This window comes from Pleurodeles waltl, chromosome 9, assembly GCF_031143425.1.
Source record: "Pleurodeles waltl isolate 20211129_DDA chromosome 9, aPleWal1.hap1.20221129, whole genome shotgun sequence".
In the NCBI taxonomy this organism is placed as follows: domain Eukaryota; kingdom Metazoa; phylum Chordata; class Amphibia; order Caudata; family Salamandridae; genus Pleurodeles; species Pleurodeles waltl.
The window spans coordinates 38,444,569-38,460,067 of NC_090448.1; the positions used below are offsets into that span (position 1 = coordinate 38,444,569).

Genomic DNA, 15,499 nt, shown 5'->3' on the forward strand with positions numbered 1-15,499 from the left:
AACAATTAACACGGCAGTAACCATACGAAGGCACGCGTGGCTACGAACATCTGGTTTTAAACCAGAGATACAGCAGGCGGTGCTCAATATGCCATTCAATGAGCAACAATTGTTCGGACCTGAAGTGGACCCGGCAATTGAGAAGCTAAAAAAGGACACTGACACTGCAAAAGCCATGGGCGCGCTCTACTCCCCGCAGAGCAGAGGCACTTTCAACACCTTCCGCAAGTCAACCTTTAGAGGGGGGTTTCGGGGTCAAGCCACACAAGCCAGTACCTCACATTCAACACCGTCCACCTACCAGGGACAGTACCAAAGGGGAGGCTTTCGGGGCCAATACAGAGGAGGATAATTCCCTAGAAGCAGGGGAAAATTTCAAAGCCCCAAAACACCTACAACCAAACAGTGACTCACACGTCACTCATCCCCTCCACACAACACCAGTGGGGGGAAGAATAAGTCAGTATTACCAAGCGTGGGAGAAAATAACAACAGACACTTGGGTCTTAGCAATTATCCAACATGGTTATTGCATAGAATTTCTACAAATCCCTCCAAACATACCACCAAAAACACAGAATATATCAAAACAACATTCGGACCTCCTAGAAATAGAAGTTCAGGCATTACTGCAAAAGAACGCAATAGAACTGGTACCAGATACACAAACAAATACAGGGGTTTACTCACTGTACTTTCTAATACCAAAGAAGGACAAAACACTGAGACCAATCCTAGACCTCAGAACACTAAATACATACATCAAATCAGAACACTTTCACATGGTCACGCTACAGGAAGTGTTACCATTGCTAAAGCAGCACGATTACATGACAACCTTAGATCTCAAAGACGCGTATTTCCACATACCAATACATCCGTCGCACAGAAAATACCTAAGGTTCGTATTCAAAGGAATACATTACCAATTCAAAGTATTGCCCTTCGGTTTAACAACTGCACCAAGAGTCTTCACAAAATGCCTAGCAGTAGTGGCTGCACACATCAGAAGGCAGCAAATACACGTATTCCCGTATCTAGACGACTGGCTAATCAAGACCGACTCACTGACAAGGTGCTCACACCACACAGATCAGGTCATACAAACCCTCTACAAACTCGGTTTCACCATCAACTATGCGAAATCACACATTCTGCCGTGCAAGGTACAACAATACTTAGGAGCGACAATAGACACAACAAGGGGAATAGCCACTCCAAGTCCACAAAGGGTTCAAAATTTCCAAAAGATTATACAACGCATGTATCCAACACAAAGAATACAGGCGAAGATGATATTACAACTCCTAGGCATGATGTCCTCATGCATAGCCATTGTCCCAAACGCAAGGTTGCACATGCGGCCCTTACAACAGTGCCTAGCATCACAATGGTCACAAGCACAGGGTTAGCTTCTAGATCTGGTGTTGATAGACCGCCTAACATACCTCTCGCTTCTATGGTGGAACAATATAAATTTAAACAAAGGGCGGCCTTTCCAAGACCCAGTGCCACAATACGTGATAACAACAGATGCTTCCATGACAGGGTGGGGAGCACACCTCAATCAACACAGCATACAAGGACAATGGGACGTACATCAAAGAAAGCTGCATATAAATCACCTCGAACTACTAGCAGTTTTCCAAGCATTTCAACCAATCATAACTCACAAATACATTCTTGTCAAAACGGACAACATGACAACAATGTATTATCTAAACAAACAGGGGGGGACACACTCGACACAGCTGTGCCTTCTGGCACAAAAAATATGGCAATGGGCAATTCACAACCACATTCGCCTAATAGCACAGTTTATTCCAGGGATCCAGAATCAACTTGCAGACAATCTCTCTCGAGATCACCAACAGGTCCACGAGTGGGAAATTCACCCCCAAATTCTAAACACTTACTTCAAACGTTGGGGAACACCTCAAATAGACTTATTTGCAACAAAGGAGAACGCAAAATGCCAAAACTTCGCATCCAGATACCCACACAGGCAGTCTCAAGGCAATGCCCTATGGATGATCTGGTCAGGGATATTTGCGTACGCTTTTCCCCCTCTCCCTCTCCTTCCATATCTAGTAAACAAATTGAGTCAAAACAAACTCAAACTCATACTGATAGCACCAACATGGGCAAGGCAACCATGGTACACAACAATGCTAGACCTATCAGTAGTACCCCACGTCAAGTTGCCCAACAGGCCAGATCTGTTAACACAACACAAACAACAGATCAGGCATCCAAACCCAGTATCGCTGAATCTAGCAATCTGGCTCCTGAAATCCTAGAATTCGGACACTTAAACCTCACACAAGAATGTATGGAAGTCATAAAGCAAGCTAGAAGACCATCCACTAGACACTGCTATGCAAGCAAATGGAAAAGCTTTGTTTGCTACTGCCATCATAATCAAATTCAACCATTACACGCATCTCCAAAGGATGTAGTGGGTTACTTACTACACTTACAAAAATCGAACCTGGCCTTCTCTTCCATTAAAATACACCTCGCAGCAATATCTGCATACCTGCAGATTACCCATTCAACTTCACTATTTAGGATACCTGTCATTAAAGCGTTTATGGAAGGCCTCAAAAGAATTATACCACCAAGGACACCACCTGTTCCTTCATGGAACCTCAACATCGTCTTAACAAGACTCATGGGTCCACCCTTTGAACCTATGCATTCTTGCGAAATACAATTCCTAACCTGGAAAGTTGCATTTCTCATCGCCATCACATCTCTAAGAAGAGTAAGTGAAATTCAGGCGTTTACAATACAAGAACCTTTTATCCAACTACACAAAAATAAAGTAGTCTTAAGGACCAATCCTAAATTTTTGCCAAAGGTTATTTCACCGTTCCACCTAAATCAAACGGTAGAGCTACCAGTGTTCTTCCCACAGCCAGATTCCATAGCTGAAAGGGCACTACATACATTAGACGTCAAAAGAGCACTAATGTACTACATCGACAGAACAAAAACATCAGAAAAACTAAACAACTGTTTATTGCATTTCAAAAACCTCACGCAGGAAACCCAATATCGAAACAGGGTATAGCCAGATGGATAGTTAAGTGCATCCAAATCTGCTACCTTAAAGCAAAAAGACAACTGCCCATTACACCAAGGGCACACTCAACCAGAAAGAAAGGCGCTACCATGGCCTTCCTAGGGAATATTCCAATGCACGAAATATGTAAGGCAGCCACATGGTCTACGCCTCACACATTTACCAAGCACTACTGTGTAGACGTGCTATCCGCACAACAAGCCACAGTAGGTCAAGCCGTACTAAAAACCTTATTTCAGACTACTTCCACTCCTACAGGCTGAGCCACCGCTTTTGGGGAGATAACTGCTTACTAGTCCACAGCATGTGTATCTACAGCGACAGATGCCATCGAACTGAAAATGTCACTTACCCAGTGTACATCTGTTCGTGGCATCAGTCGCTGAAGATTCACATGTGCCCACCCACCTCCCCGGGAGCCTGTAGCCGTTTGGAAGTTAGCTTCAACTTTGTACATTTGTAAATATATTAAATCTTAAATAGGTACATACTTATTCCCTCCATTGCATGGGCACTATTACTAACAAACAACTCCTACCTCACCCTCTGCGGGGAAAACAATCGAAGATGGAGTCGACGCCCATGCGCAATGGAGACAAAGAGGAGGAGTCCCTCGGTCCTGTGACTCGAAAGACTTCTTCGAAGAAAAACAACTTGTAACACTCCGACCCAACACCAGATGGCGGGCTATGCACAACATGTGAATCTTCAGCGACTGATGCCACGAACAGATGTACACTGGGTAAGTGACATTTTCATTGCCCCAGATAGAATCACACCGATTCTTATTTTCTCCTTGTGGTCTAGAGTTGTCCCATCATAGCCTGCTTCTGGATGCAGTTACAGTCCAAACGTAACACAGTGGAGAAGTGTTGATTAGGTCTGTTCCCCTGGCCCAAGGCCAAGAAAGATGACAATAGATTCCTGGACTTCTCTCTACCAGTGGCCAAAAGGGCTTTCGACTGACACGCCCTTTATAATATATGGAAAGGGAAGGTTGGGAAATGACCCCAAGCCAAGAGTATAATTATTCATAGTGAAGAGAAATGAGGTGTACAAAGGTTTCCAATAGCAGGACTGGGATAAAAAAATAAAATCATTTGAGGAACACCCAGAGTTAGGTCTTAAAAAGGGAACCATGGAGAGTAGTCGGGTAATCAATAAATGTATGGCTACGGGCACATATGTGAGACTACATTTTAAAAATGCAGTGGTAGATTAGAAATATGGGATATATCTGCATGTTTAACAAAACATATTGCACAAGGAAACTGAGCATCCTCTGTGAAATGTTTTTCTTATACTGTAAACCTGGACATTCTGAAGTAAAATATGACATTGATGGAGAATCGATGAGTGCTAAATTCTGATATAAACGTGCTTTAACTTCTTCATACATTAAGGAAAACAACTATAAAACTAATATATAGATTTTTTTTTAAAGAAGGAAGTTCCTAGGACATTCAAAAAATTCAACTTTGTGTGAGTTACATACAATTTTTATTGTGAATCCACATCAGTGATAATCAGAATTGATGATACTTGGCCAAAATTTCTGATGCTCATAAGCAAACAGGCGGCTCCATAAGAGGACTCCTTCAAGAGGAAATATATGTGTGCTTACTGTTCAACTTAATAGTTTGTTGGCTTTTTGTCAAGGTATTAAGGTGCGTTTCAAGACTGAGGTTTTTATTTAAGTAGAAGCCAAGTGATTTTTCAGACACACCACCACTGAAAGGTTGCAGTTGAATATCCAGAAAGCAGAAACGTCCTCAACAATGATGTGCTGTGTTCCCATTATACCACTATCTAAAGGGATGCTGCAAATCAAGTCCCTCATGCCAGGCTTGCAATCACTCACATTATCCCTGTGCCATCTCCACTTGCCTGTATGATGTTTCTCATACAAATATGAATGTTATCTTGCTCTTCCTTGTTTCTGTAGTTAAATACTACACCTAGCTCTTCCTCAAAGAAGTTGTGGATTCTGTTTAAGTTTCTGTTATTATTTTGTTTGTATTACTAACACAGCCCCTCCTACTGCAAGACCTACTCTAACCAGCTCTGAAGCTAATGCCACGCTGGAGATCTCACCACCAAAGAAGACCATTCCTGAACCAGAGCCTGCTGTTACCATCATCATTCTCCTCATCTACCGGACTCTTGGAGGGCTTCTTCCTGCCCGCTACAGCACTGATCGTAGGAGTATCAGGTACTTGCAGTTGCAAGCACATTTGCAGGAGTGTCAGGTACTTAAATCTGGTAGCAGGATCACAGGAGCGTTGAGCATCTAGAGCACTAACCATAATAGCAAGCTAGTTAAAAACATACAGCAGAAGTGTGAGGAACTTGGACTACAGCACCTTTGAGAGCCAGTTGCAGACAGACAGATGTGAGTAGGTACAAACAGGGCACATCTTTGTAGAATGCAGTTACTGTCCCATCTGTACGCACACAGAGACCTACAACACTTATCGCAGGAAAATCCATTCTCAGCTAGAGCAGAGATGGCAGTAATGTCACGCCCGTTGCAGGACTGTTGATAAAGGCAGACACAACATTCATTGTTAGGAGTCGTAGTTACAATCATCGTCCCATCAGGAACACCTTCTATACCAACATTTGAGTGTCAGTCTCTCCAAGCTGTGGCACCACTCACAGGCATGGTAGGTACATGGAGCTGCAGCGCTGGTCACAGGAGTCCCAGATGTCCCGTGTATAATGACAATGCAGGTAATGTGAATCTATGGGCCTGATTTAGATTTTGGCGGATAGGTTACTCTATCACAGTAAAAGACCCATGATTTCCTGTGGGATTTATATTTCAGCGGGCGGGATATCCACCAAAATCTAAATCAGACCGTGAGTTCAGACACAATCAGCAGAAACTGGTCACAGCTGCCACCATGCTCTGCTTCCAGCATTATTTCTGCTACATTTTACCATCTAACATTGGAAAGCCACAGATCTCCCTTTCTAATAATACAAAAGTGAATATAATATCTTTGCCACAGAGCTAACAAGGGCAGCATTAAAAATATCCCTGTATTTATAGCTACAATACAGAATACAATGAATATAAAGTGAGGGGTTCCCAGCATCCGTTTACAATGAATACTGTGTGATAAACAGGTAGAGATGTAAACATATGAACTGCTGTCAGCTGCCACTGAGCGCTCCTTCCAGCATTCTCACCCCATACATTCCACCTTCTAGCGGTAGAAAGCCATAAATGCCAAGTACAGACAGCCATAGCACATTTGTCAGTCTTCTGTATAACAAATAGCTGCAGCACCAATCACAAGAGAGTAAGGATAAACATCTGCAGTACGCGTTGCAAGTAGGTTAGACAGTCAGAGCACGTATCCCTGGACTGTTGCATAGTTTCAGGCTCAGCCTTCACTGCAGGAAAATCTGTTCAACACAACTGTGCAGTACTGCTCATTGAAGTGTCCTTTAGTTAAAGATGCAACTGCCACAAAGAGAGTGAGTGAGTAAGATAGTTATGGCTTTTAGCTCAGTAACAGCAATCAGATGCATTCAGGTTCAGCACCAATCGTACATAATGTCCAGTAGATACAGCTTCTGCATGGGTTGCCTGGACAGTCAAGTGCATTTAGCTTAGACTAACTCAAAGACAAAAAAGTTCACCATTGTTGAGTAGTATGTGAACTCCGCAATAGATTCGCTATTCATCAGGCAAAAAGCAGGGACAAAAGTCCTTGCATCGAGTAAACAGCTTTGACACCCTGCCCTTACTAGCTTATACTATGTTTTCGCAAGTGGCCTGAAAGGTTCACTGTCCATGCAGCATATTAATTTTGGGTTGCACACCAGCAGAATGCACGGTTATGCCGGACAGCGTGTACCCACATAGGGCATCATATGCAAAAATCAAGGATGGCTAGGAGGAAATTGGTGGCAGTAGGTACACAGTCCTCTGTATGGCAGCATTTTAACAGTGCCATGCTTTGTGGACAAGATCTCCTACTTTGTTTTCCACCAGCTTTGTCATTAAGAGTTTTCTAGAGTACATGTTAAAACATTCCCTCCAGTTAGGAGGTCCATCCCTCAATGGGATGGACCTTTCAAATCAAAGCGTGAATCCTCACTTTAGTATCATGGAAGACAGCTTTCTTAGTTGCAAGCACACCAGCTCACAGCAAAATTCACGTGGTGTCAGAATAGGAATGTAGTTGTGAATATGCATTCATCTTTCTTCCTAAAAGGTGGTTTCAGACTTTCATGTAAATCAAACTATTTCCCTTCCAAATTTCTTTTAGATTCTTTCCTCCCCGATGAGAGATAACTCCATACCCTAGATTTTAGAATCACTACAATCTAGTTAAGACCTTTTACAAATTAAAAATCCCCTCATGCAGAAAAGCCCACCTACTAAGCAGAACATGCACATCAGTATGCCTGAGGTAGAGGATGTGGGAGGTTTTAAAGGCTAAAGGAGGGCTGAAGGATGGTAATGCAAACATCTGAGGATGCTGAAAAAAACATAGGATATTGTGATGCTACCTAGATATAGAGTTACAAATAGTAAATAAATGTGTACCACCCTATTGCTTTAGTTGATTGGAGATTCTGCCATGCATTATTCATGTGCCACCTGTATCCCAAGGAATTGAATCTCCCACTGAAAAGGAGGCATTTTCTGGCTTTTAGTAATTTAGACACAAAATGATCCTCTTCACCCTGCTGCAGTTCATCTTAGCGCTAATAGTCCATTTCACAAACCTTTTCTCTGTGACCACGTTTGTCTACTTCTGGAAATTCAGGAGTAGTTTGCAGCTAAGTTAGAACAACTTGTCACAAAAAACAATTTCGAATGATGCTGTTTGGATAATGTGTGGGGTTTGTGAGTATTATATATCTATCGTTGTCATTAGTGTGCAATCGCATTCATTTCTAGGAAACATGGTAAAATATACTAAATCTATTGTTCTGTCGTTAAACTCTTCCTTCTACCATGGTGCATTCTGTACTTCATTTCAGACTTCCAAAAAACCCTGTGATGAATTCTCCCATCATCAGTGTATCTGTGTTCAAGAATCACACCTTCCTCAAGGGTGTCCTGGACTCGCCTCTGATGCTGGAATTCCGTTTGTTGGAAACAGTCAATCGTAGCAAGCCGCTCTGCGTTCAGTGGAACCATACTAGCCGGTAAGTCATCATTGTCCCCTGACTGATATATGGTTAATCCACCTCATATCTCTATTGCATCAGTTCCTTAGTTTTTGTTCCTTGGCTAGGTGGAATTCCAGAGTAAGTCAGAAGTAAGACTCAAATGCTCACAGAAGATATTTTTAATTCTGGCTTTGTGCTTTAAATTAATTCTTTGCGTCATTACTTATTGTGGCATGTGCATTAAGTACCTGTTGTACAGTTTAAGGAATTTCAACAAATCCATTCCACAGATTTAGAACATTAAGTAGAAACGAGTTTTTGTTTCATTGATCTTAGTTTATCTCCAAAGATTATCCCAAGTGGGCCTGTACGATACGTTCATGCTTACTAGAGGTATTAGTAATGGGTCTCAAAAGAGCAGGAACATTTCTTTGACATCAGTGTGTCTGATTCGTGTCTTCCGTCACAGCGTGGGTGTTCTCGGCAGTTGGACCGCGAGGGACTGCGATCTGGTGTACAGGAACACTACTCATGTGCACTGCCAGTGCTCTCAGCTGGGCACATTTGGGGTACTCATGGATAGTTCTCAGCGAGAAGTAAGTGCAGCTCAAACTCCTCAAAACTCATTTACCACTGTGTTTTGTTTTTTAAATAAATATGAAAACCTGATTAAAGAAATCTATTTACGTAATCATGAGTATGTATTCTGGAATCTCCTTTCACCCTGTCTTCTGATATGTTTTCTGTGTCTTTAGCCGTTACCTATAGCTTATTGTGATTGTTCTATTTACATTTTTAAGTTCCTGTGGCAGTGGTTGCCTTTCCAACCATGGTCCACACACAGAGCAGAGAGTGCTCACAATAGACTTGGTAACCTGACAATATGGTATTTTGAAAAACAAAACTTATTTCAACAACAAATTCCAGACTCAAGCCAAATTACAGTTGAATAGTACAGGAAGTGCTAAATCCAGAGGAGAAACCATGGCCAGAAGTTCATACGCAGGCATGGTATAGAGGTGGAATGTCTACCTATCGATCACACTCTTCTGCATCACACTTCACATTATCGTTCAACTCCAAATCAGAAAATCAGACTCTCAGTGTGGTGTGTGGCTGTATGCCAATAAGTGAGTAAAATGCATAACCAAGGGTGCACACAAAAAATCTGAAGCAAATGGACTCATATTCTCTGTTAATTTTCCTTTGCTTCTCATTTCTGTTTAGTTTTCATCATTTACATATTTTCAGATTGGATCATGGCAAGTAAGAGCATTCGTGGACTTCTCATACATCATATGATTAATCATATTATCTTCATGTTTCCTTCCTCTCTTATCACCAAGAAAGTTCATACCTCAGTATCCCATGCCTGTGCAGCCCGGATGTTTGGATATGGGTTTGCTGTGGTAACAGTAACCCAACCAACATCTTCTGGTCAGTATAAAAGAGTTAGGTACTCAGAGTGCAGTACCTCCATGCAAAGAATACAAATGCCTCCAGGGGATTCGTTTTTATGAAAATACCCACCTAGAAGGAAAGCAGGAAAAGGTAATGTTTCCTTCCTCTTTTAGAGAAGGGGTTCTCAAAGGAGTGCTCCAACAGGAAAAAAAAGTGATGATTTGAAATGTTTAAATGAATCTTAACCTCTGATAGTTGGTCTGTGTAGCACTCCATTGTGTTTGTTGCTCTCCTGCCATTACAGAAAAGAACGTTCTATATGGAAAACATCCCCATAGGCAAGTTTATCTAGACTCCATTTCACCCGTGAGGTGCAGCTTGATTACCAGAGGACGGCAAACTACAGGACCCATCTCCGAGCTTACCTGTGCCGCTTAGTGCAGCGAACTAAGAAAGTGAAAAGTGATGGAAGCATACACTTGAATCAGGGGACGAGTTAGTGGAAGGGTTGTTGGTTATAACAAAAATTCAGAGAACAAAGAAGGTTCTTGCATAGGATCGGATAGAGAGATCCTTTTGAATCTAGCCTATTCATTGAATTCTTTACTATTAACAATTTCTGCCATCCAGTCAAAATTATTCTAGAGAAAGCCACCTAAATCTAAAGAGTACATTAACTCCATCCTGTGTCACTAGATGTTGATGTTCATCCTTCGTTAGTGCTGTAAGGCCTTTTTGGTAAATGTGCGCTTGCAAAATGGACTTAACATAACGTAGCGCAAAGTTAGAAGCAGCACACTGAGGACTTGATGAACAAGTACCACGTAAGTCAAAGGGAACAAAATATATTTTTGGATAGGGAATGTATAGCAAGTGTTTACCCCAGAGCAAATATTCACAACAGATCAACACCTTTATATGTAAATAATCTGATGGAGACTTCTAGTTGCAGATTTCTTACCTTAGAATTTCCCCCAGGTGTCAGTCTCCCCCAGGTATCAGTCTGGATCTGGAGTTTTTTCTTTGAGAAGTACCCTTGAGCGCCTTTAGGTGGCATCGGTCGACTTCACGTCTGTCGTTGGCATCGTGGTTGCCGGATATGACATCACAGGTCATATATAGGCACCACTCCGCCGCGCTGACATAAGTTCTTTTCTTTCCGCGCCAGCCTACGCACAGATCTGGAGAGAGCCACCCTTTAGACGCTTTTTGACTGGTCTTTCGACTTTTTGTCGAGCTTTTTTGATTTCTGGTGCATTGAGATGTCATCTCGCAAGACTGGCTTCAAGCCCTGCAACTCCTGCCACTACATGATGTTGGTGATGGATCCGCACCTGGTGTGTTTGTGGTGCTTGGAGTGCGACCACAACCCAAAGTCGTGCTCCGACTGCTGGGCCATGAACCTGAAGGCTTTGAAGGAACGGTCCCTAAAGCTGATTGCAGCCCGGCGTCCGGTTCTGCATCACTCCCTGTCTCTGTCGAGAGGAAGGTCCAGAGACTGCTTTGGGAGCCATCACCACTCCTCCTCGTCCCACTCCGAATCGTTGTGTTATTCAGGTTACCATAAGAAGAAGTCCAAGAAGCACAAGCATTCTTTGACTTCATCCCATCGGTCGGACGACGCAACGGGGGAGGAGTGTCCTCGTTCTAGGCTCCCTCTTTGGAGTCTGTTTCTGGGTCGGCTCTGCGCCTCCCCGAGTTTCCGGGTGCCGGAGCCACCCCTGCCCAATTAAAGGAATTCTACGAGGGCATGCGCCTCATTTTTGGGCAGTTTGGCCCTGTCGGGGAGCCTTCTGGTCCCGGTGGGTTGGAAGGGGTGCCTTCGGGTTCCGCATGGCAGCTTCGGCCTCTGGTCCAAGGGGCACCCAAGGATCTGCTTCCAGATCCGGACCGGTGTCGGTGGTACCCTTGCGACCTTCCCCGATGACATTTCTGACGTCTGCACTCCTGGCGTCGCCTGAATCTACGGGTGGTGTCAGTTCTATACTCATTGCCAACTCCAGTACGGAGCCGGAGCAACGTTGTTCGATGCTGATTCCGACTTTGGCCTTGGTCCCTAGATCGGATACTGACCCTTATTCCCTTTCATCAGAGCTATTCTGGACATAGTGCAGTTTTGGTCCTATCCTCTCGAGCTGCAAGTCTAGGATATTCAGGCTATGATACGGATGTTTCAGCCTCTATCCTGGATTTAGGTGAGAATGACTCTGAGGCTGCTGGGCCTCATGGCCTCCTGCATCCTGCTGTTGCCTCATGCCAGATGGCATATGTGGGCTCTGCAGTGGGATCTGAAGTTCCAGTGGGTGCAGCATCCTGGAAATCTCTCCGACATAGTCCACATCTCAGAGGGGACTGCGTAAGATCTGCAGTGGTGGCTGTTGAACCGAGATTGGGTCAGAGGCAGATCCCTCTCCCTTCCCCAACCAGATGTGACTGTAGTAAAGGATGCCTCACTCATAGGGTGGGGTGGCCACATGGGGAAGGCGGAGATCAGAGGTGTCAATCAATCAATCAACAGATTTGTAGAGCGCGACTAGTCACCTGCTAGGGTCTCAAGGCGCTGGGAGGGGGCAGCAAGGGAACGCTCATCAACGATCAGTTGGGAATCATTCGAAGAGCCGGGTTTTGAGGTCCTTTCTGAATTGCAAGAGTGGGAGATCTTTTGAGGTGGATGGGAAGGAAGTTCCAGGTCTGGCGGCGAGGTATGAGAAGGATCTTCCTCCGGCTGTGGTCTTCCAGATGCGGGGGATGGCGGCGAGGGCGAGATCAGGTGAGTGGAGCTGTCTGGTAGGCATGTAGAAGTGGAGTCTGTGGTTGAGGTATTCTGGTCCGACGTTGTGAAGGGCTTTGTAGGTGTGTGTGAGAAGCTTGGCGTCTGGTTTCCGGCGGAGTTCGAGCTCATTATCAACCTTTTGGAGCTCAGGGCGATCAGACTAGCATTGAAAGCATTCCTTCCCTCTCTCAAAGGGAAAGTGGTGCTGGGGTTCATGGACAATACCGCCGCCATACGGTACTGAAACAAGCAGGGCGGGATGGGGCAGTGGACCCTCTGTCAGGAGGCTCTCCTCCTCTGTACATGGCTGGAACATTAGGGCATATCCCTGGTGGTTCAACGTCTGGCACGCCCTCTGAACGTCAGAGGGGACAAACTCAGCCGTCAGTGTCTGGTCAATCACGAATGGCATCTCCATCCAGAGGGGGTGCAAGGTCTCTTTCAGTTGTGGGGAGAGCTTTGGTTAGATCTGTTCACCTCCGCAGTGAATGTGCAATATCAGCTGTTTTGCACATTGGAGTTTCCAAGGCGTCACTTGCTCTGCGATGCTTTTCATCCTGAGTGGAACTCAGGCCTCGTTTACACCTTTCAGCCCATACCACTTCTGCCCAGAGTTCTCAAAAAGATCAAAAACGACCGGGCCCAAGTCATTGTTGTGGCTCCGGACTGGACATGAAGAGTATGGTATTCCGAGCTCTTGAGCATAGCCATCGATCCTCCGATCAGACTGCCCCTTCAGAAGGATCTTCTGTCGCAGCAGCAGGGTACGGTTCTCCACCTAAATCTGTCCAGTCTCTGCCTTCTTGCATGACGATTGAGGGGTGGCAGTTTACAGCTTTAAACCTTCCACCCGAAGTCTGTGATGTTATCTTGCCAGTCAGGCATCCCTCCACCAGAACGGTATATGCCTGTTGTTGGAACAAATTTGTGGCATGGTGTTCAGACAAGTCTGTTGATCCCCTCTTTTTGAGGTTATTGTTTATTCTTTCTTTGGCCCAGCAGGGCTCTGCTCTGGGCACCCTAAAATGTTATTTGTCTGCCATATCGGCTTTCCTCCTGTTGCCTGACCAACCCTCCTTGTTTAAATCTCCCATTGTTGGGCGATTTCTTAAGGACCTTACCCATCTCTTTCCTCCTTCCCCGATCATAATGCCCCAATGGGTTTGAACCTAGTTCTTATCTATCTAATGTGTGCTCACTTTGAGCTGCTTCACAACTGCCCACTTAGCCAGCTTACTCTGAAAGCAGTCTTCCTCATAGCTATTACCTCTGCCCGCAGAGTGAGCGAGCTGTAGGCTCTTTCTTCAAAGCCACCTTTCATATCCATCCACACTGACAAGGTGGTGCTTTGTACTAGGGCTTTTTTTCTGCCTAAAGTGGTCACCCCCTTTCATGTAGGCCAATCATTCACCTTGTCTACTTTTTACATGCCACAGCATCCTTCTAAGGAAGAGGAGAGACTCCACAGCCGGGACCCAAAAAGAGAGTTGACGTTCTGTCTTGATCGTACAGAAGAGTTCGAATTGGATGATCAAATCTTTGTGGGTTATGTGGTGGCAAAGAAAGGTCGGTGTAGGAGGCTGGCCTGGCTTATAGTGGGTACCTGATGGTACTTACACCTTTTGCCAGGTCCAGTTATCCCTTATTAGTATATTAGAAGTGTTCTAGCAGCTTAGGCTGATAGTGGTAGCTATAGCAGAGCACCTTAGGCTGAACTAGGAGACATGGAAAGCTCCTACTATACCACTTATATAACACTATATCATACGAAACATAATACTCAGAGTTACTAAAAATAAAGGTACTTTATTTTAGTGACAATATGCCAAAAGTATCTCAGAGTATATACTCCATTAGGAGGTAAGCAAAATACACAAAATATACACACAAACCAAAATCAGGTAAGTAAAACACTTAGAAAAGTAGTGCAAACACTGTAGAACACTATAGAATGCAATAGGGGACAATAGGCCTAGGGGCAACACAAACCATATACTCCAAAAGGGGAATGCAAACCATGAATGGACCCCAGGCCTAGTGTAGTGTGTAGAGGGTCGCTGGGAGTGTAAGAAAACACTAAGGGTGTCCAAGATACCCCACCCCAAGACCCTGAAAGGTAGGAGTAAAGTTACCCTACTACCCCAGAAAGACAGTAAAGTCGAGATAGGGGATTCTGCAAAGACAACAACTGACTGCAAAGCACTGAAGACGGATTCCTGGACCTGAGAACCTGCAAAGGAAGGGGACCAAGTCCATGAGTCACGCAAGTGTCCATGGGGGGGCAGGAGCCCACTAAACCCCGGATGAAGGTGCAAAAGGGCTGCCTCTGGGTGGAAGAAGCTGAAGATTCTGCAACCACCGAAGGTGCCAGTAACCTCTCCTTTGGTCAGAAGATGTCCCACGGCGTGCTGGAGGATGCAGAGTTGTTTCCACGCAGAAAGACCGCAAACAAGCCTTGCTAGCTGCAAGAGTCGTGTTTGAAGATTGTGGGTGCTGCCAGGGCCCAGGAAGGACCAGGAGGTCGCCCTTTGGAGGAGGAGACAGAGGGGGCGCTCAGCAACACAGAGAGCCCATGCAGAAGCAGGCAGCACCCGCAGAAGTACCTGAACAGGCGTTCAGGAAATCTGAGCCCAGTGGTCATCTCAGCACCACAAAAGAGGGTCCCACGAAGCCAGAGGTCAACTCAGTGAGTTGGGCAATGCAGTACGGAGTGCTGGGGACCTGCGCTGTGCTGTGCACGAAGGAAGTCTTCCAAAAGTGCACAGAAGCCCTAGCAGCTGCAGATCACGCAGTACACAGGATTACTGTCTGGCGTGGGGAGGCAAGGACTTACCTCCACCAAATTTGGACAGAAGGACCACTGAACTGTCGGAGTCACTTGGATCCAGCTCCTGTGTTCCAAGGGTGTTCCAGTAAGCCAATGTAAATTGGTAAAAATGGTCACTAGCCTGTCAGTGACAATTTGGAAGTAATGAGAGAGCATAACCACTGAGGTTCTGGTTAGCAGAGCCTCAGTGAGACAGTTAGGCACCACACAGGGAACATATACATGCACACCTATGAGCACTGGGGCCCTGTGTGACAGGGTCCCAGTGACACAT

General features: G+C 44.9%; 1 protein-coding gene across 2 annotated transcripts in view; it reads left to right on the forward strand.

Moving 5' to 3' along the window:
• CELSR3 (cadherin EGF LAG seven-pass G-type receptor 3) overlaps window positions 1–15,499 on the forward strand; it is a 631,136-nt gene that overhangs the window by 515,821 nt on the left and 99,816 nt on the right. For both annotated transcript variants that reach the window (XR_011198602.1, XM_069206219.1), the window contains exons 21-23: window positions 5,120–5,300; window positions 8,093–8,260; window positions 8,694–8,820. Coding sequence is in view for 1 of the 2 variants with exons in the window: in XM_069206219.1 (XP_069062320.1) it covers window positions 5,120–5,300; window positions 8,093–8,260; window positions 8,694–8,820 (476 nt within the window). In the remaining variant the exon portion in view is untranslated. The remainder of the gene's footprint in view (window positions 1–5,119; window positions 5,301–8,092; window positions 8,261–8,693; window positions 8,821–15,499) is intronic.